Source organism: Pteropus medius, unplaced genomic scaffold (genome assembly GCF_902729225.1).
Source record: "Pteropus medius unplaced genomic scaffold, Ma_sr-lr_union100, whole genome shotgun sequence".
NCBI classification, from domain to species: domain Eukaryota; kingdom Metazoa; phylum Chordata; class Mammalia; order Chiroptera; family Pteropodidae; genus Pteropus; species Pteropus medius.
Genome location: NW_024355008.1, coordinates 8,229,461 through 8,251,426, shown reverse-complemented (window position 1 = coordinate 8,251,426; position 21,966 = coordinate 8,229,461). Strand labels below are relative to the sequence as shown.

At 35.9% G+C, this 21,966-nt stretch overlaps 1 protein-coding gene across 1 annotated transcript in view; it reads left to right on the top strand.

Annotated features, from left to right (window-relative positions):
• GUCA1C (guanylate cyclase activator 1C) overlaps window positions 1–20,819 on the top strand; it is a 29,246-nt gene extending 8,427 nt beyond the window's left edge. The window contains exons 2-4 of the mRNA XM_039856862.1: window positions 9,223–9,372; window positions 13,410–13,537; window positions 20,507–20,819. Of these exons, the coding sequence (XP_039712796.1) occupies window positions 9,223–9,372; window positions 13,410–13,537; window positions 20,507–20,585 (357 nt within the window). The 3' untranslated portion in view covers window positions 20,586–20,819. The remainder of the gene's footprint in view (window positions 1–9,222; window positions 9,373–13,409; window positions 13,538–20,506) is intronic.
• The last annotated feature ends 1,147 nt before the right edge of the window (window positions 20,820–21,966 follow it).

Below are 21,966 nucleotides of genomic sequence, written 5' to 3'. Positions count from 1 at the left end.
ATAAAGGCTTTCTGGAGATATTCATGAGGCATTGGGGATCTTGAATAAAGTGAAGAACTCGAATTATTACTAATAAAAGCTAACATTTACTGACTCTTTACTAGTCATTGTTTTAAGGACTTTATGATTATTATCTCACAGAATCCTCACAACAATAACATAAGAGTAGGTACTATTTTTTATCGTTCCCATTTTACAGATGAAGAAATGGAGGCACAGACAGGTTAACTAACTTACTTAAAACTACATAGCAGAATTGGAATGCTGGCAGTCTGGCTCCAAGGACTACGCTCTAAACTGCTATGGTGTTCCACCTTTTGCAAAGAAGTTGAGAATTTCAGCAACAACAACTATAACAACAAAAAAGCTCAAATTAAAGTATGAGATAGGAGAAAGGTTATGTGGGAACTTAGCTAAGGCAGAGGGTTACTGCTAGAACATAACTGGAGACCACACACTCCAGGCAGCTCACCTGTATCTTTTGCTCCATACAGATAACCAGCCTGTTGTTGAGATGGCATTTATTCTGAGAAATGAGGCATTTAGAGCACTGAGATGCTAGTTGTGACTTGCCTGGGGAATCTCAGAGCAGAAAGTCAGTGTTCAGTCCCTCTGGCTCCTGGTCAATGTTCCTGCTCCTGTAATGGGTGCAAAGGTAAATGTATCGCCCTCGGGGTCACATCTAGGCATCTGAGTTTTATCTAAACAGAATGCCATTGTCAACTCTTAAACTGGAGCAAAAGAATTATCATTTGTCAGATATGTACATGTGGGAAGGTGGGGATGAGGCCATTCCTAACGGGGAGAAATGGGGTAATAAATGCCTGATTGTTGGAGCAGAAGGCATGGAGGCGGTGTCAGGGGCAGTGGAGAATGGATCTAAAACACTCGTCAGAAGATTTGCCTCTTATAAGACTCTTAGATCTCTGAATTTATAGCTTTGGAACTCATACCATAAAAGGTTTAAGGCAGAAAAACAGTTGTCAGAACTAGGATACATATATATAAACACTAGGATAAAGCAAAACAGCCAAAGCAAGTTCTCAGGTTATTTAAATTATCAGCCTCAGACAAATCCTGGGAATCAAGAGTGAAGGAATGGGGAGTGAATTCTTAGAAATATGGGTGATTAAGCTGTTACAGAAAGAAAAATGAGGATAAGTGGTAAGCTGTGGGATTTAATATGTGATGGCTACAATATATGTGATTAGTTTACTTATAAATATGTTCACAAATCAAATCTTAGCTTTAATGTATCAGAAGTTCTTGCTATTTTTATTTTTGTTTACTTTTTATTAAATTTATTGGGGTGACATTGGCCAATAACATTATATAGGTTTCAAGTATACAATTACCATATGACTCAGCAATCCCCCTTCTGGGTATCAACCCCCAAACTCGCTATTTTTAAATGAGCCCTTCAGTGAATCTCTCTATAATATGAATCACAGGCCATCATGGGGATCTTCCTGAGGAGGCACCTCAGGAAGAGTAAGATTTGCACAGCTTCTGTCCCAGCTCTGACCCTATTGCTGTGTGTAATCTTGGACAAGGCTCACAACATTTCTGTGTCAAAGCCTTCAGCTCTAAAACAGAGACAAGAAGTATCCTGCCTACATTTCACTGAGCTCATGTAAAATAATATAGGAGAAAGTGTTAAAAAAAATGTGCAATACAGCCCATATAGGGATGTTATGTTTATCTGTAAAATGCAGATGACTCTGACCTCTGTCCCCACAGGTTTGATAACAGTAAAGATTAACTCTACTTTTTACCAAGCTCAAATTATATTTCCAAATGAAAGAGTGTGCCTACAGGGGCAGGAATTGCTTTCCCACTGTTTCTCATCTTTAATTGATCTGAGTGCCTTAGACATTCATTTGTACTGTTTGAGAAAATATTGGCCCCTTGCAATGGTTCCCCATCACAGAATAAAATTACTTAAATGTGAATCATCTTAGAGTTTTGACTATCATTTTAATCTAATCAGGACATCTGCATAGGAGCTTCAATTCTACTTGAAATTCAGAAGTGACCTTTGGTTATCTGGTTCTTTAGCTTCCCTTTGTGTAAGAGCCCTTAAAAATTGGAGCAGGCAACCTGGCTTTTAACTCGTGTCATAATTGCTGCTGCTCATTAACCCCCCTGGCTGCTCTGCAGTCTATACCACTGTACTGGGCTGTCCAGCCTACAAGGTGACCACAATTACTGCTGCTAGTCGTCAGACACATGTGCTGGAAACAAATGACCATCTCTTAGATTGTAAACCATTAGGCTGCAAACTCTTCAGGGTAAAGACCAAGACTCCTAACTTCACAAGCACATGCATAGAAGCTCTCAGAAAGCATTTGCCGGTGATAATAAAACATCTCATATTTGTTTAGCGCTTTATCATTTACAAAGCATTTCCATATATACCATTGATTATCAACACTTTTGCTGAGCCTCTGACGGAATTTTACCTGTTAAAAACATCAACTGTGCCTGCTGACATACATTTCAACTTAAGTTGTTGTAACTCATATATTTTAACAAAATCTGTTGGAATTGTACTTCTCTGTTCTGGCTACACATTAGAAAGACCTGTGGGTATTATTAAAAATACCGGTGGCTGGGACCCCACCTCGGTACAACTGAATCAGCAATGTTTTGTTTTGTTTGTTTTACGCTTCTATGTGGTTTAAACGTGCAGCTGGTATGAGCACTACTGTTATGCCAGAGAGACCTCAAAGTGGCAGAAAACGACGTTATAGGCTCATTTATGCCACTGAAGAGCTGTGTACCATGGATACATATGAAAAGGGGATTCTGGGTTCAATACTATTAATTCAGAAGCAGTTCCTCTGAGTGTTCTTTTAGTTACAGTCATAGAAAAGAAACACGGACTCAAAGCAAGTAATACATGTTGTATTACTTGTATTATACATTCCACCATCTATTCTGCAAGTTTTGGCATCCTGTATTCATTTCTATTTATTAAAACAAGGATCCAGGCTCTTTCATAGGAAATAAAACACTCCTGGAGATGGGCTGACTAAGTTCAGTAAGGCTGGATTTTATCTTATCTTACAATAATCGTTTAGGGAAACAGGTGCTTATAACAGGAGACCCACGTTGGTTCCCTGAGGAAGTTCCTTGCAAAAGGCTGCCAATGCCATAGTCCCTGGTGGATCTTCCATAGTTAGCTCATTTAGAAGTGGTCAAGCTCAGACAATTATCTGGCTTCCCCAAATGCACATGAGACTGGCTCTTAATTCTCAGTGGGTTGGACTCCAACTGAACTGGCTGCATTCTGGGGGCAGATGGTCAGGGCTTCTAATATTCAGGAAATCTATTAATAGTCAAGAGCTTGTCTGGTAAATATTATGAGAAGCCCTATGTCCCAGAACCCTCAAATTTTCTACAGTCATGGTTAAGTCAAGAACAACCGTGTCTGATCTGCATAAAGATCACATTATAGAACCAATTTACCAAGCCAGCTGTATATTTCTCATCTGACAGAGGGGAGTGTTTCCTCAGGACGTTCCAGCAATTACACGGCCAATTGTCTGTGTCTTTTGTTAATATGTGTCTGGAGGTGACAATGGGCTAGGTCGTGTGAGCTGAATATAACGTTTTCCTCACATATTTTGAACATTCACAAAAGTATTTAAAAAGTATTCACATGTATTTGACATGATAGAGGTGACTCTGATATTGCCTACTTTCTTTGTAGTACTTAAAATGCAAATTACATTTAACTGACAATTGTTGATCAATCTTATAGTGTACTGATACCAGCTTTCCTTACTTCTTATCATCTGAGTAATGATTTTCAAGCAGACATTTCATTTCTTATGTTGCTACTGGCCCACCACAGTTGGTAAAATGTCAGCGAAAAGTGTCATGTGTAAAAAAATGAAAACATCTAAATGTCCTCGAGTTAAGGGCTGTGACAATTCTTGAATTTTTCACAGATAGTGATTCTGTGAAAAGTAGCAGAAAGTTAATTCGATGGAAGGAAATCGTTTGAATCCGGGACTATAGTTTGTTGGATTTTTGTTGGATTTGGATTATTTGTTTTCCTGAATAAGAGGGTATACTAGAACAAATGAGGTTCTATAACGAGGTATTGTAATAATCATTTTTATTTCAATGATCTTGGTGTTATGAGAACCCAGAATGATGTGCTTCTTGGTCAATACTGTGTAGGGCCTTGTTAGGGCTAAATGAGCTCATATGTGTAAACTACAATGCCTGACACTATATGTGTAGCAAGTATTCTATCAATACCAACAGCTGTCATTGTCATCATCATTATTATTATAATTATTACTTCTAATTTAAAATGAAGGACTGCTTCCAGAGCTGAAATTTTATAATTTGAATCAGTAAAATGAAAGCAAGTTCCCCTAATGACATTACCCAGTTTATAAACTTGTGGCTCCATTAGTGGGACAAAATCTCAAAGCAAATATCTCTGTTTCTCAGGATCACTCAGGCAAACAGAGAGAGAGTGATGGCAGGACCATTTTGAGCATACTGGATGATATCTACAGTGATATTTTAGCCAGGGATTTTACAAGGTGAGGAGAATAGAGGGATTTGTCAGGGCTGTAATGTCGGGCGAAGCCCTGAAGTGGAAGAAATGCTGATCCAAAGCAAGAACAACCGCACAGCAAAAGAAGGCTAGAGATTCCTAGCCAGAAGCATGCATGAAGACAAAAAACAGGATCAATGAAGGCAGGACCAATATATAAATTCTTCAGGTCCTGGAGGGGCAACTGAGTAAGTTTTCAGGGAAAACTATAAGTAGGGAAAGGTTGCTGTTTATGGGGTGCTGGAGGCTAAACCCATGGTCAGGGAGAGAGAGACTGAGAATTCCAAAATGGACAGAAGAAATGTTCATCAAAGACAACGGGGAGCAGGAGAGGGCACAAGAAGAATGAACAACTTCTATCCTGCTGAGCCAGATGGCGATGTGGGCAGGGTGAGGGAGGGCCTGGAAGTGGTGGCCCCAGAAGCCCTCTGGGCTCACAAGTCTCCCTGAGGCTAAGCAGCTTAGAGCAGACAGGCCAGCTTAATTTGAGCAGCACCAGGTATGAAGGGAGCACAAGCTCCTAGGTGCAGTATCTCAGACACTCCTCATTACCTTACGTTATGCAACTGTGACGTTGCCAAATAGTTCACATGTAGGAATGCAGAACAACATACTGCATCGAATATGTTCCATCTATTCGAGTCTACCAACACCTCCTCCAGAAAAAGAATTCAACTGTTAATCAGTTATGAGGGCAATATTTTGTAGTACAAAGAATAAAGGTCTTAGAGTAAGGCTGACAGTGTTTAAATCCTGGATTCTCCCACATTCTAGTTTTATTACTTTAACTAGTGTATTTAACTTCTCTGACAATCGTTTTTTTCTCTGTAAAATAATAATAATGCTACCTGTAAGGTTACTGTTAGAATTAAAGATAATGCATGAAAAGCGACTTGTGCAGTGCTTGGAACATGGTTGTTTTTTTTTTTTTTTTAATATATATAAATAGTAGTTCTTATACTTAGTAATAAATAATAAAATAAATATTTTCATATGAATATAAGCTTTATTGCCTGGAGACCACATATTCCACCTCTTTGTTGGAGAGAAGTACATAGGATCTTGCTTTTCTTATTTTTTTATTATATTAGATTTCTAAGGTTCTCTCTTTAGTGGTAGAAAGAGAAACACCCATATATGTATATTTTCTTTATAGATGTAAAAAGCATGCTTTACAGTTTTCATACATTTTAGAGACCATGAGAAAGCTTAAATTTGAAGTCTCCATACATTGTTTTTTCTCTCTCTTGTTCTAACCACACTCCCTACAAAATGATTTATAACATATTAATGAAGCCAAACTCTCTTAGGAGCCCAAGGAACCATCATGATTCCACATCTTGACCCCCATTTAACTCTTCCCTATAAGTCACTCTATCCTCAGAATAGGATGTAAACATGTTGAGATTAAAATTATTTTCGTATACATGCTCCCAAACTCTTCTTTCCTGAGGCTCACTAGAATGCCTTTGTGTGCACTCAATTTGCACCCTTTCCTAAACTTCTAAGGAGGATTCTGCTATTGCCAAATTAATATTTCAGGATTTTGTGATGCAGAATTATGAGAAAAATTGGTGGAGTAAGAGGGTGAAGTGTTCTCGTGCTAGAGCTGGCAGTGAAGAAACTGGCAATGGAGATTGCTGAAGATTGAGCAGCAGAGTGTATATGAAAGAGCAGATGGGAGAGGAAGGGCATGTTATAAAGAAATCCATAAATTTTGTGTAACTCGTCTTTATTCCAGAAATGAAAGTAAAGGCTTGCTGTTATTTTGAAATTAATTTTTGATTGTTGGACTGTATTCCTGTGAAAATGCCATTATTCTGAGACTGAACCATGTGGGTCATAATTTTTCTAATTAGTCTTATAAGGGTACATAAATTCTTGTAAAAATAAGTCATAATTCAATGACCACTTGGAGAGATGGCTAGATGATTATATTGCCTACAAAGAAAGACATGGAGAAGAAAAACAGCTTCAGTCCGTGGTTCCCAAATCTTGGGATACATAAGACTTACCTGCTGAGCATTTAAAAAGTAGTTTTGATGCTATTGTTTTGGATTGGGGTCTAGAAATCTGCATATTTTGTTGTTCCCACATGATTCTGATGCAGGGAGTTTATGAACTCTAGCCTGGTTCAAGGCCAATGGGTGTCTGACATCTCCAGACAGTCCTGTGTGCCCAGGAACTCCTGTAGCTCAGCTACAAAACTCTGAACCTGGTGTTCCTTCTGCTCTCCCCAAAGATTTTGGAAATTTTCTATTGCATTTTTTCTAGTCATATTTTCAGGGACATCTCCTCATCATCTCTGTGACTCTTATTCCCTACTCCCATCCTTGAAATCTATAGATTAATTGAAGACATGTTTTTTGTTTTTTGTTTTTCTGATTTGCTGCATAAGCATTTGCCTAAAACCTTCTCCGACACTAACACAAGCTATTTAATTACATTTACTGGGGTCAGCTCACCAACGCAAATTTCTACAAAATCTTAACGGAAAGAGAATTGGAAGGAAAAGTTGGTCGTGGATTGTAAGAAGTAATTTGCTTGGATACATAACAAAATGTTGAAAACAGAAAATATTTTGCTTAAGGGAGCTTTTGAAGAGGCTGCGCTTGTCTAAGTAGAAAAGTTTTCTCGCCTACAGTCAACTTGGCCATAGATTAACCAGGCCGTTCATTTTAAAACCACGCAATGAAAATACTAATGCTCATCTCCAGGTAGGGTTTTCCCAGAGCTTTCAGAGCCTGGATTGGAAGTTGTTAGGATCACCTATCCACTGTGCCTAATTGTAAAGTACCAAATATTTTAAAGGAAACATTGTTCAATCTAGCCTGTTGTCATTTATCATGCAGGTGACACAGAAAATTGTGATCACTGAAGCGGGACTCATAAAGTGAAACAAACCATCACAAAATATCAGGTTTTTATGTGAACACTGGAGAATCAACTTTATAACAAGCCAGCTTAGTCTTTGCCAGGAGGATGCTTCTCTGACCTTTTAGTGAACAGGCTTAGTAATTACTCAGGTAACAGTTGTATTGATTGGTCAGCCCTAGAGATACAAGAGGAAGACCTAGGAGCAGATGTGTCCCTGGTTGGATACTGTCCACCCAGGTTATATCTTATACACCTGCCAGTCCTGTTTCTGAAAAATAGTGGTCATGTCTTGTCATATCTGGAGATATAATATCTTGATGTCATCTTAAATAAATTTCAACTCTGTGATAACATATTTCCCTTATCCCTGATAGGGATTAATAAGGTGGTATTAATGAGCAATGGGAAAGGCAGATGGAGTAAAAGTAAAAATCACTATACATTTTATATACTTGAGCAAACTTCCTTTAGAAGACTCATTCATTCAGACTCCCATCTGTTAGCAGAAGTCTTATCTCATAAGAAGTATTAAAGTTGTTGATGGGGTAGAGATGCCTAAATTATAAAATGTAAAAACTCTAATGCTCAAATTAATTTTTAAATGTGAATTTTAAAAAGTGAAATAATTTTTAAATATATATTCTATACTATAGAGGTGAAACATCCACAACGCAGCAAATTAATAAATGTAATACATTTTGAAGACAAAGTTATAGATAGTGATTAACACATTGGCTTTCAATATCGGAGGTGTTGTAGTCATCTTTAAAAAAAAGAGGCATTGACCAGCCAAACAGGCTTTGTTTCACATCCAGAACCACTGGTGATTTCTCAGTTGTTTTTCTCATAGACTTGGTGGAACTAGACATAAATGCTTGAGACTCAAGGCAAACACATGTCATTTCATAGAGCAATAAGTCTAAAGCCCTTTATTTCCAAAAGAAAAAGGTAATTTGTGTCATATCTTATTTTGTAATTAGGATTAGACATCCTAAATATTCCAAAGAGAATGCAGCTGAAAGCATGTCTTGGGCTGGATGTGCTACCATCGGTATCTGGACTCATGGGAAAAGTCACACAACTATCTTAAGATAGTTGAGCATCTGGCTGAACACAGTTTAAAGTGTATGATTATCAAGAATGACACAGACGGTTTCTGTTTCAAATGAGAATGCTCTACCGATTTAAAACAGAATGAGAACTACCTAAGCATGTAACCCTTTTCTAAAACTGACTAATAAGACAAAATCTTTATAGAAGAGGTTCACAAATATTGATTCATGCTGAAAATTATGCACTTAAAAGGAATCCTGGAATTTAACAGTCCAAAAAGATCAACCAGTTTATCTCAAAAGGAGTACAGAATTAAACTATTTGATATGTTTTCCTTCTATTAAAAATTAGTACCCGGTCTTCTCCATGAGTGGATGGCAAAACCTGAAAATATTGAGGAGAAGACAACCACTGTAGGGTGTTCAGTGGTGAGGACTCAGCCTTCCATCATGGCATTTCAGAAACTTTTTTTTTTTTTGCCATAGTAAGTAGATATTTTCTCTAAAAAGCACTTACCTATATATTTAAAGTTACTTGTTTCTATACATATTACCAATGTGTTTGTTTGTTTTTTTAATGAAGCTCTAGGGAAAAGTTCTATGCTAAAATCTTGTGGATTGTATTAAATTTACCAAAGGTTCTACTCATAAACAATGAGTAAAACAATTGTTTTTCTTAATTACTTATTTCTCTTTCCACCTTGCTTTCCGTAGGATGGATTTATTGACTTTTTAGAGTTTATTGCTGCTGTAAATCTAGTTGTACGGGGAAAAATGGAGCAAAAATTAAAGTGGTATTTTAAGCTGTATGATGCTGATGGAAATGGTTCTATAGACGAAAAGGAACTACTGAACATCTTCATGGTAAGTGAAGTCATAAAATGTCCTCTATAGGATATTATATAGTTAATTCAATTCTCCTTCCTTATAGAGCTGGTGACAGCTATGTGGTTGACTATTTTGGGGACATAAATTTGGAATTGTGGAAACAATATAAATTTCACTCTTATTGGTTACTGAGGGTACAAATGCAAATCGACGTTTTTTTGTTGATGCAGTCCACTCTGAAGTTTACAAATTTAGCAGGTATTGTGATAAAAAAAAATGAAATAAACACGATGTTCTAAATCTTTTTTCTCTGCCTCAGTGAGCAACGAAAATACAGGATAGTTTATATAACAAGAGACATGGACTAAGAATAAAGGTACCTGATGACTATTCTTTCTGGAAGCCTGACTAAAGTATTTCTGATAGCTCGGGGGTCTCAGAATCTGTCTATCTCTAAAGTTTAATATCTGCCAATGGAGTAGAGATAGTTATTATCATTATATGAGATAAAATTAATTTCAGAGTAAAAGATGATTAAGTGGGACACTATACCTAAATGAAGATATGAAGTAAAATAAACATTATAAATGCAATACGTTGAACTTGTAACAGAATCAGAGTTAGAATCAGATGTCTTAGAAATGATCTGGTCTGAATTCTTTCACTTAGAAATGAAGAAGCTGAGTTACAAACATAATACATAGTAGAAATATTAGCAAAAATACAAGAAAAAATAAATGGGTAGAACCACACTTATAATGAAATGCCTCAACAAATGGACAAAACTGTTAAAATTAAAACTATTTAGCAAATGTAGTGTTATCAACATATGGAAAGAATTCAAAAGTATGATAATACTAATATTGCTTCCCTTTAATCTTACATAGATCATTCACCAAAAAAGTACTAAGAAGCACTTTGTAGTCAAACTTTATAAGCATTAAATTCAAAATTTGTGCATCCATACTACAGGTTGCAACACAAAATTGGGAATCTAGAATATTCTGTAGAGAGTGCTTAACCTCATGTAAATTTGAAAATATCTTTTAAAATAAATATGTTCAAATTTATTTTTAAAACATCAAATGTGTAATACAGTATGTAAATATTAAGGGATGCCTCTGAAGCAATATCAGAGCAGAGGTTCTTATCCTGGGATCTGTAGGTCTATGGCCTTTAGGAATTCTAGAGGCCTTTGAAATTGAGGGCAAAATTTTGCCTGTGTGTTATCCATTTTTGGGAGTAGAGAGAGGTTCATCAGACTCTCAAAAGAATTAGGAAGAGCAAAAGGATAAAAGTGATTTTGTCTAAATATTATGGGAAAATGTACACAGATTTTCATTAGTTAAAAATGTTTAACTTAGTGAGTCAAGGAAAGAGATATTAAGTAGCTAATTTAGTTTTTCCTTAAAGTGTTTAGAAAGAGGATAAAAAGGAAATAAGGAAACTGAAATAATAAAAGGGCAGAGCAGAAATTATTGGATAATTGGATGCTGTTTTTCATCAATTAAATTAATAAAGATTAAGAACAATAAGATATTTCTGGCAAGGGCACTTTAAGGAAAGCCACATTACACACTGTGGAGAAAGTATAAATGTATACAACATTCTTGGAAATTTAGTAGTCTGCATCAAGAAACTAAAATTTTATCTTTATTTTAAAGTCAATATTATTTATTTTAGTTCAGGAAGAACAAATATTAATGTTATTAAGATAGAAATTCTACGATTTACATCACAAACTCACTTAAGACAGTAAAAATAAAAAGCAAACTAAAAACGAAAATTTTAAATAAATTAATGCAATGGAATATATAATTTTAAAAAAATTAGTGATCTACAAACATACTTTCTATATTATGGCAAGTGAAAGAGAAACAGCAGGGTAAAGAATAACACATATTATATAATGTAAGTTCTCTCAACACATGGTAACGGAATGTTAAAACAGAATTCAGCCCAGGTATTAAGAGATCTGAAGTAAGTACTAGATTATAGACAGAATTTAGAAAGGAAGTAGTTATATCTTAATCTCACTTCAAGGGTATAAAATGGTCAAGAGGAGGGTTTTTGAGAAGGATTATAGGAAAAGATTTCTTGGGTAAGAGTCCTCAAGTCAATAGTGTGGGGATTTAGGGAGACCACTGGGATGTGGATGTACTCTACAGTTTGGGAAACACAGTTTGGGGAGAAATCTGAAGCAGTAGAGGGATAAAGTTTAAGAAGTATCTGCATTCCTAAAATTTGTTGGGATGAAGGAAGCTTGGGTTTTTCAGTGGATCACATAAGGGCCACTGTGAGAAGAAGCTGTCATAGAGTCATCTTGGATCTTGTCCAAGCTGAACTACTTGGAGAAGTAAAGGAACCTTAGAAGAAGAAAGCTGAAGATGGAGCTAGAGAATGGTTCTCAACCAGGAGCAATTTTGTTCTCCTCTTCCCCCTGGGGACACTTGACAATGTCCGGGAAGTTGGGGAGGATGTGGTGCTAGCACTATCTGCTGTTTAGAGACTAGGGTTGCTGCTAAACATTCAACAGTGCACGAGATAATTCTAAACAAGAAAGAATTGTATGATCCAAAATGTCAATTGTGAGAAACCCAAATATGGAGCCTCAAAGGATAAGGCGAAATCAAAATGCATGATTTATGTTTAGAGAATTGCAGGAGAGAGAGTCTCAATAATGAAAAGGAGATGGGGCGGGGGGTGCTGTCCTCAGAAAAAGAGTGGACTTTAAGCATCTGCCATCCAGAGAGCCATGAAACTTGATAACCACGACAGTATCTGCCAAGTCAGAGCTCTCTTGCTTCCCTTTTCTCTCCTACCCCTTCCTGCTCCCACTTAGAAAGTGGTCAGAGAAGGTCTTAGCAAAATTCAGGAGAAAGAGCATATGATAAATGAGGAAGGAAACAAGGAAATAAACCTCACCTCCTTGCCCATCTCCCCACCATGCTTCTCCTATAAGAAGAAGCAGGAAGACATAGGACACACTGACAACGTCCTCCAAAAATATTACCCCTTTTTAAGCCTCATCAACTTTTTACTCAATCCTTCACTCATACTTATATTACCAGGAGATGGCTAATGGACAAATCCTAGAAATTTCATAATTGTTTATTATGACTTATACATACGGTCTAGTATCACTTTAGAATGTGAGAATACTAGCTGCCTAGCCAAATTTTCTAGGCTTTGGGGCCTCTGCCAAGACATTGAGAAACTCTAACATTTTCATCTAATAAATGTAATGGATTCAGAATTAGTAATGCTTGGGAAGCAGCAATAGAGATAGTCATATTTAAGATCATGCCCTCTAATTGAAATATGTTGCCAGCAGTTTTTCTAAAGATTCTTTGATATTCAATCAAGATAGATATATTCAAATTCCCAGGTGACTAATTCTTTCTCTGTGTCTCTTTCATTTTATTGTTAAGTTTCTATGTCAAATATGGGTCATTTAATTTAATCACAGGGCGGAGGGAAGACAGTAGTGAAATCTTCCCTCTAGAAAATCTGAAAATGTAATTTTCCCTGGGTCACCTGACAGCTTATACAATGAAAAGATGCCAGCAGGGTGTGAGAGAAGTTCGATGTCTTTCCGAGGCATACATTCTTGTCTTTCTAGCAGATCATTCTGCAAAAGGGTAAAAAGAACCAGAGGTGCCCATGTCAGAACCCAGAGAGAAAGCATTGGTTGCTTACAGAACGTAGTTTTTAATTCATCCATAAGATCAAAGATAATTGGTCTAAAATTGAAAACATTGTCTGTTTTGAGTCTGAAATTCTTATGACAGTGACCACTACCACTGTTTGTCCAGCGGGCTCTTAGTATCTTCTGTGACCTAATATGTTGAATGGATTAAACCTCAGACTGTATTCAGTTAATTTAATTTCCAAGCCCCATTACTCAGAACTGACATACAATCTTTTTATTTATTTTTTTACAACTATAACATGTTGGATAGCAAAACTGACATGAACACATCACAAAATTCTGTCACATTGGGGTAGAAATGTCACAAAAATGTATTTACTTGCAGCAAAATTGAACTCTCTGATTTAATTTCTCTTTGCAGACTGTACAAACTCTCAATGGCCAGCAAACTCTGAGTCCTGAAGAATTCACCAGCTTGGTGTTTCATAAGATTGATATAAACCATGATGGTAAGGCAGCTACTCTCCTCAGGCTCACTTTTCTTACAAACTAGATGGTAGTTGTGGTGGGGGGAGTGCCATTTAGATAAAAGCATGAAATTTCAACTGAACCCTAGCTGTGGCATCATTTCAGCTTCATAGTTTCACCAGCTCAGTGTTTTCCAGTTAATGCCACGCAATTGAGTAAATATTCATTGACCGTGTTTATATTCAACACATGATGCTTGCACTTTGAGATATATGAGGAAGAGTAAAGGGAGATAACAGAAAAAGGAAAGTAAGAGAAGCTGAGATGAAGGATCCTCTGCTGTTTGCTCTAGGACATTTTATGGTTATTATTTCCTTTCTACTAGAGGTTTCTCATCAACTTATGAATAACCGTTGGTTTTCCCTAGTGAAGAAATCCTTCCTTCAATTATGCTATCTTCTCCTATCAGATTTTTTTCTTTCCCTTTGATTACACAATTCTGGAAAGTGTTGTCCATACTTGTCTCCATTTCTGCTCTTTCTACCTTTTCTACATTTTTACTCTTTCTGCTCATTTCTTTGTTTTTCCTTTCTACCCTAAAATCTGGTTTCCTCTCCGGATCAAAGAAAGTGTGCTTCTTCTTCAAAGATGGAGTGGAAAGGGAAAACACAGATATTTCAAAAAAGGGGGAGTATTTATACCAATGGCTTTAATCTCAGTAAACTGGTAGGTGAGCATATTGATTTGAGACTGAGGCAGCATATCTAGGAATGGTTCTTGAAAAATTGAAAGTTTGGAATTGTGTAAAAAGTTTGGAATTGTGTAATATTAATAAGAGATTTTTGAAAAAGAATGGATATGAGGCATTGGGACTCCAACTATGGAGTCATCATTCCACGGTAACTTTTACCACAGAATCTCCCTGCCTACAATGAGTCACTTCTTATAGTGAACACTAGAGAGCAATAGAGACCTAAGTTGAGTGTGGCAGTTTGCACTAGTTGAAAGCGGAGGCTCAGTCTGGCATGATGGGATGACAAGGAGGCTGGGAGAGAGGTCAAATTAAATCGCCATTATGAACGAGCCAACTAACTGGATGAGAGTATAAGTTTTAGAAAAGCAACTTTACCAATATCAAAGCCATTTGGTGTAATCACTCATGTTTTGGTCTATGTGGATCAAAATTAAAATAAGTCAGTTTATGTGGAAGCTTGCAAAGAACAGGTTCAGACTAACCAGTGTTGATAAGGAAGACAAGTTAAGCCAGAAAAGGTCCAGAAAAATGGAGAATAGAAGGTTTTATGAGTCTAATGAAACCTTAATTAGAGTCTGATGATCCAGTGAATGTTGAAACCAAAGATAAAGGTCGCAACACACCAAGATGCAACCAAAAATGGCAATCATCAAACAGGAAAAATGCTGTAAGTTTTCTTCCACTTCGTTTCAATTTTTAATCTTAGAGATGCTGCAGGAGTAAAGTAGAAAGAATAAACCAATTCAGCCAGGGGGCTGAAATCATTGATCAAAAGATGAGTATTCTGGAAATAGATGGGACATCACAAATGTTTAAGACTTAGTATACAGTGAATTTCAAACAGGCAGGTCAAGTATGCTTTAAAATATCTATAGATCCTGCTTCTGGTGCTGAGAATAGGGGAATAAAAAAGGCGACCTTTCATGGAGAAGTATGAGGATTGTGCTATCTTTAAAAAGAGGCTTAGTTTCTATTAGTTTAAGGGGACAGACAATGTGTCCCAGAAAGCAAGAAAATAATTCAGGACGCTTTGTTTACTATTTAAGCAGATTCCTTAAGAACACAACATAAGCAACCAAAGGGGAATATGGTTGGAAGAGGCCTAGAAATAGAAACAGCTGGGTTGAAAATGGATATAGATCTGGGGGAGTGAGGTGTTGTGCTCAGGTGATCACTGCGGTGACCTGCAGTTAGGAAAATAGGCTCTTTGACCTAGAAGAATATGTCTAAAGAGAGAAAATGCATTATGTTTTCTGGAATAGCTTATAGAACTAATCACACAAATTATTTGCTCTGATAAAACTTGTATTTAAAGATATATATATATATATATACACATATATAAAAAATCTCACTGATTTTACAAAATGAACATATCAAATAAACTAGCTGCATTTTGAAATAACAATAAACCACTGTTTCTTGGAAAATGCATATGCAGAGCTAAAACATAGAATTTGCTTTTATATGGAAATTATTGCAGGTTGATATACCATCTCGTCAAGAGACAGTTGAGTCATTCCATGTAGAAGGTAGAAGGTAGAAATTTGTAAAGGGGGTCAAATATATGGTGACAGAAGGAAACTGACTTTGGGTGGTAAATGCAGAATGCAATATACAGTATAATACAATGATGTATTATAGAATTGTACACTTGAAATTTATATAATCTTATTAACCAACATTACCCCAATAAATTTAATAAAATTTTAAAAAGAGGAGATACTAAATTTGTACTGTTGGACAAAGATAACTCAGTGCACCAGAGGACAAGAAAGAGAAAGTAATGAAGACGTAGAAGGTTGATATTTGCATAAGTGTAAAAGGATTTTGCCAGTATTTGACAGAGGAGAATAAAGTATTTCATTCACATATAAAGAGAAAGCACCACAGAGGAGAATATCTCTTCTTATTTGTATAAGCCTAAGTATATAGACCTCATATATGATTTTAAAATTTTTATTATCATTGTTATCAAAACATCAGTGTTAGTAGAAATTAAATATGCCAGAATCATGTTGACTATGTGCCAACATATATAATTTTTGATTTCTCAAAATGAAAAGCAAACACATCATTGGTATCTGATAATCCAGTGAATATTGAAACCAAAGATAAAGAAGATCACAACACACTGAGATATAACCAAGAAAACTTCAGGAACATATGTGAAAACCCCAATTTGACTGCATTTTGTTTTTTGCAAAACAATGGCCAACATCAAATCTAATGGTGCAAAAAAATACACAACTGCTATGAAGTCTTCTGTACATAATTATCATGGTAGCTAGCAAATCAAAGTTAGATTAATAGAAAAAGAGATATAGAATTAATAATTAGAAAATAAAAAGATGAAGAGCTATAAGCTCTATGAGGACAAGAACTATTTCTATTTTACGTATTTTGGTATTTCCTGTGCTCTCATCCTTCCTGGCACATAGTAGGTACTCTATAAATAATTGTAATGAATGAGTGTCTGATAAGATGTCATATGGAAAGCAAAGGAAGAAATAAAGAAGAAAAAAAGCACGGTATTCAATACTACTGGTAGGAAGAAAGACATCTAGGAGGCTATTTTGGAAACTAACATATGTATGCATATGCATTGTAAATTTCATAAAAATATAAACATGGACTGATTAGCAATGGAAAGTGAAACTGAGAGTCCAGAAAGAGATTAAAGGGGGATTCTTTTTTTCATGACATCTTTCTATAGTTGAATTATACCCTGAGCATATATTATTGTTATAATTCAACAAGTTAGTTTTATTCTTATATTATGCATGAAAGCATCCAGGAAGGAGAGCTGGAAGAGAAGCACAAAGACAGAAAATTGAAGCTCAACATTCAATATTATTGAAGAATGAAAACGGAGAGGACAGCGAGACAAGTCAGGATAATTGATTGAGCATGGAATTCTGCAGACTTCCTACAGACAGAATAGCTATTCACATTCCACTATGAGATGCTCAGGAGTCGTTCTTGACATGATTTAGGAAGATTTATAGATGCCGTTCACAACATTAAGTGCCGAAAGTGCCCAGGCAAGTTTAACATAGTGCCAAATAACATGGAGACGAAGAAGACTTAAGTGGCTCATAACGATAAATCACAAAAGTGGAAAGAGACAAGAGGCCAAAGGGGAAATGAAAGAGGATGTTTATTGAGCAGATATTTAGAATGAAAGAAAACAGAGACAAAACATAAAAGAAGACACTGAGTGAATAACCAGAAAGAAGTATTTTAGACTGGAACATTCCGGAAAGCCACAAAAGCCACAGTGAACCAAACTGGGAAACTGGGAACTATCAGGAGATAAGAAGGAATCGAGTTTCCACATATAAGAAAAGAAACTGCTGCACTAAAACTGCTATAAAATGCTGCTAAACGCCTCTAGTGCCACCTTGCTAAGGAATACAAATTTGTCTCCTTGAAAATCTTCTTCAGCATCCTCCTTTGAAAATCTGGTCATTCTCGTCTCCTGAGACCCTCATTCCCATCTTTGCTAATTTCCCAGTCTTGCCACAATATTTCATAAAATTCTTATTTAAAAGAATTAGAAAAAATTGGAAAATATTTTTTTCTTTACACAGGCTGGTTTCTTTAAAAAAAAAAAAGAAAGAAAGAAAGAAAGAAACCTATAGAGCGAATATGCTAATGTGGGCATACACAGTAAAATTTGGCATTTTGGTTTTTTTTGAGGGAAGTAAGGAGTGGTGATTTTTCGTTTTGTTATAAAGGATACTTAAGATGTTAAGGAGAAGAAATCATGATTCAGGAATATCAACAAGATAGCCAGATTGCAAAAACAGGATTAAAAAAAAGTTCATGGATAGCTGTCCATGAAACTGCTGAAATTGGTGGTGAGTGATGGAAGAACACCCGTAACTCTGACCTCCAGGAGTAGAGAACGTGTCTACCAACACAACAAACAATGCTAAATACTATTGGTAAATTATGTGTATCTGTATATTTCAACATATAAAAAATAAAATTGTGTAATTTCTGAATTATGCCCTACAAAAATCGAAATGTGTCTTTAAATATAAAACAAAATAATGAAAACCCAAAAATCATTTCACGTCCTCTGAGTCCTGTGATCTGCAGCTCAATCACCGGCTCTGGCTCTTTGCTCGTAGAATTTTTTCACGGAAAACTTTTGGATATGCGCAGGTGATCCTTTGTAGGGAGATTCAGAAACCAACTTTTTAATTTCTTTGAGCCTGAATCCACAGGCCAATTGAAAAGAATTAGGAAGCAATGTTTAAGAATATCAGATAAAGGAAAGCGATTCACTTGTCTGTGTTTTCTCAGCACCTCCCACATTCACAGCCCTGTAGTCAGCTGTACCCGCGGTAGCAGTGTGGTGAAGAAAATGGCAATTACACTAGGGTTTAATAAATCTTTGATAAATAAGTGAATAAATGCTAAGTGCTACAGGGAAGAGAGTGAGGAAAATTTCAAAATAAATACTTTAGACATAAATAATAAACATTGTAAGTTACTATAGGTAAAATTTGGCTTAATTTGGAAAAGAGAAAAAATTTTATGGCAACTGGTTAGGTACTATGAAAAAATTAAATTAAAAATTATGTGTAGTTCGAGGTATTTTGAAGAAAGTGAAAAAACAACAGTGAAGATTCTCATCTTTTAAACTGAGAAGAGCATAGATCTTATCGTAAGAAGAAGAATTGTTGACTGCGAGGTAATGGATGTTAACTAAACTTATCGTGGTAATGTTTCATATAGATATATATCAAATCATTATGTTCTACGCCTTAAACTTATAATAAATGTTATATGTCAATTATAACTCAATTAAAAATATTTCCCTCCTTTCTCTCTTTTCCACGTCAGTAAACTGCATTGCTTTTCCATCAACATGGCAACTATATCCAGCGCCTGCAGATACAGCTTCTTTCACGGCCAGCAGCGATAATGGAGAAGTGTTACAACTTAGTGGTCAAAACCAACTTCAGATCTCCCAACTCCACTTCTACTTCTCTTTCAGTCATTCTGAGCCCCTAGAAATTTGAAAAATCTTTTGGGTTGAAAATTTAGCAGCTGTGATTTCCCTTTGCAAAGAACAATTATCTTTTTGTTATTTATGGTCCCCTTGCCCCACTATATCTGTGTCTGTGTGACCCGTACACATGCTTACCACTCCTTTTCATTTTCAGTTTTCTGTATATCACTTTGTTTTTTCCATAGTTGTAGAATTGCATTTTTCCTGGGAGACATAGGGAATTCTATTCCTACCTGCTATTAGTTGGGTGTTTTGCACAGATTTCTTTAACACAAAAACATAAGGAGTAAAGATTACTCTAAAAACTGTATTTTAGTATTTTGCCAGTGAAAACAATATGCTTATTTATATTTGAATCACTATGGTGGCATTTTAGACATTTGTCTTTATCCATTAAAAAGTACAAGTACAAGTACAAGTTATGCTGTACAAGTACAGTATAACACTTGATTTCAGTTTCTGCCCTAGGTGCACATTCTCTAGTTCCTGAATGTACTTGACTTGTCTTTGGCCTTCCACCCGGCCACAAACCCTATTCAGTATAATCTCTTTCAGATCAGCAATTGCATCTGTACCCCTCAACTTGAATACACTGATAATTACAATACAAATTATTTAAGTCAACAGAGAACCCCACTCCATCCACTGTACCCACCAATGTTAAAAAGTTGCTTTGTAGGATAAAAGTAGTGGAAAAACATGGCAGCCAGTATACATAGGTATAAGGTGTTTTATAGCACTGGACTGGCCAGCATAGTCTTAAGGCTTAAGACAAAGTGATAAAATTAGGAATCAAAAATCAGAAAAAGAGAGGAGAACTAATGACCATTAATTATATGTGGAATGAATAAATGTTTAATCTTCTTCACAGCTTTGGACAGTCTGGAATTTTTTCCTCAGGGAGAAGAATATTAAAAACGGCCTTGCAAGCAATCATTTTCCTCCTGATCTTAAAAAAACGGCCATCTTTACACTCCTCTGATTTGGTTATATCTTTAAGATCAAAAGTCAAATAATCCATACTGTGTAGGTATGTGAATGTATATGTGAACCCAGGTGCATTACCTGACATTCTCAACTCAACATAAAAAATAAATTGTATTCATCATCTTTATTTTCACTAGCAACCCTAACATTTAATGCTTTTCTATTTGAATCATGAATATTCAAAGAGTCTGGTTGAAATGAAAGAATATCAGAATATATTATATATGCCGGTGAGTGGTATGAACAAAGCCTCTCAGTTAATTGTTCATTTATTATTTTCTAGGAGAATTGACTTTAGAAGAATTTATCGATGGCACGAAAAAAGATCAGGATCTTCTGAAGATTGTTTCCAAGAGCTTTGACTTTTCCAGTGTACTAAAACTGATTCGCAATGGGAAGCAGCCAGACACAGGAGGCGGCTTCCTCCAAATCACCTGACAAGGCTGCTCTAGGGAAGGTGAAAATGAAGTGGCTTTGAGAATGCTTTTTCCAGTTTTTAGTTGAGAAGAAATTAAATTTTCCCCATGTACACACTATTGATTTCAGGTTTTTATTAAAATTGGTATCAGTTTATGAATACATCATTCAGCTTAAGTTCCACAGAGACTTCCATAAAGATACAAAACAGAAGCTTTGTTGCTTTTCTGTTTACGCATTAGTGTTCTCTGTGCAGATTAGAACATGGTGATTAAACTGAAGGACTGTCTGCACATCTATCAGTTCAAAATAGAGCTCACACGTATGTTTCCTTGCAGACCTAAATTAGTCTGCATCTTGAAATAGAATTAGATTATTTGGGCAACTTTCCCCACAGTTTAGCATTCTTAGATGAAACATGAATTCAGTAAATGTGTTTACTGTATTTTGACTCTTGTTGCATCTATATATTATAAATGATTGAGTTCTGGTCTATTGAGAAACTTTTCTTCTACCTTTCTTTCTTATTTCTTTCCCCAAATGCTATCTTGAATCAGTAATAATGTTCTGTTCCAAAGGCAAAGTCTTAAGCTATGGAGTAAAAGAAGAAAATTCCAGGCCGGGCAATGAGAATGCTTCTATCTGATTTGTTATAAATCTGGGTCCAGTTGTGAATGAAAATGCAATGCATCATGTGCAATTATTATGCCAGTTGGAGGTTTGATCAGAACAGCAGACAGCCAGGCTATGCAACAACAAGCACTTGACATTTTAAACGGTCCTGACATTATAGCTCTGACATTTCATTTTTTATATCCTTTCCAAAAAATAAAATGATGAATGGGATATCTTGATGGTTTAGAACTTTTTAAGTTTGGGGTTCTATATCACAGGCCTATTAGTACATCTTTCAATGTGAGGCTTTCTCATGAAACACAGTGGAGGTTGAAGAGCAGATGGGAGCTGCCTTTATGTTAAAAGCTTTCTAATTATCCTTTCATATTCAAATGTAGGTTTAAAACACACAACTGAAATTATAAAGACAGAGTTGGACTATCCTGTCTCACTCATAATTATAGATGTGGATAAAGGCATAGATAGAGGTATAGATGAGACACACATGGCACTAGAAATGAAGTATAAAAGGAGGTAGAGAAGTTGTAGATGAATATATAGATGAAGATACAGATGTAATATAGATGGAGGTAGATAATTCTGGGGTTTTCCAAAAGATTTTGAGGAGATTCACAAAGAATATACCATATAATATAAAATGTGTTAAAATAAAATGATCACAAGTAGAGTAACATGAGAAAAATCATTGCA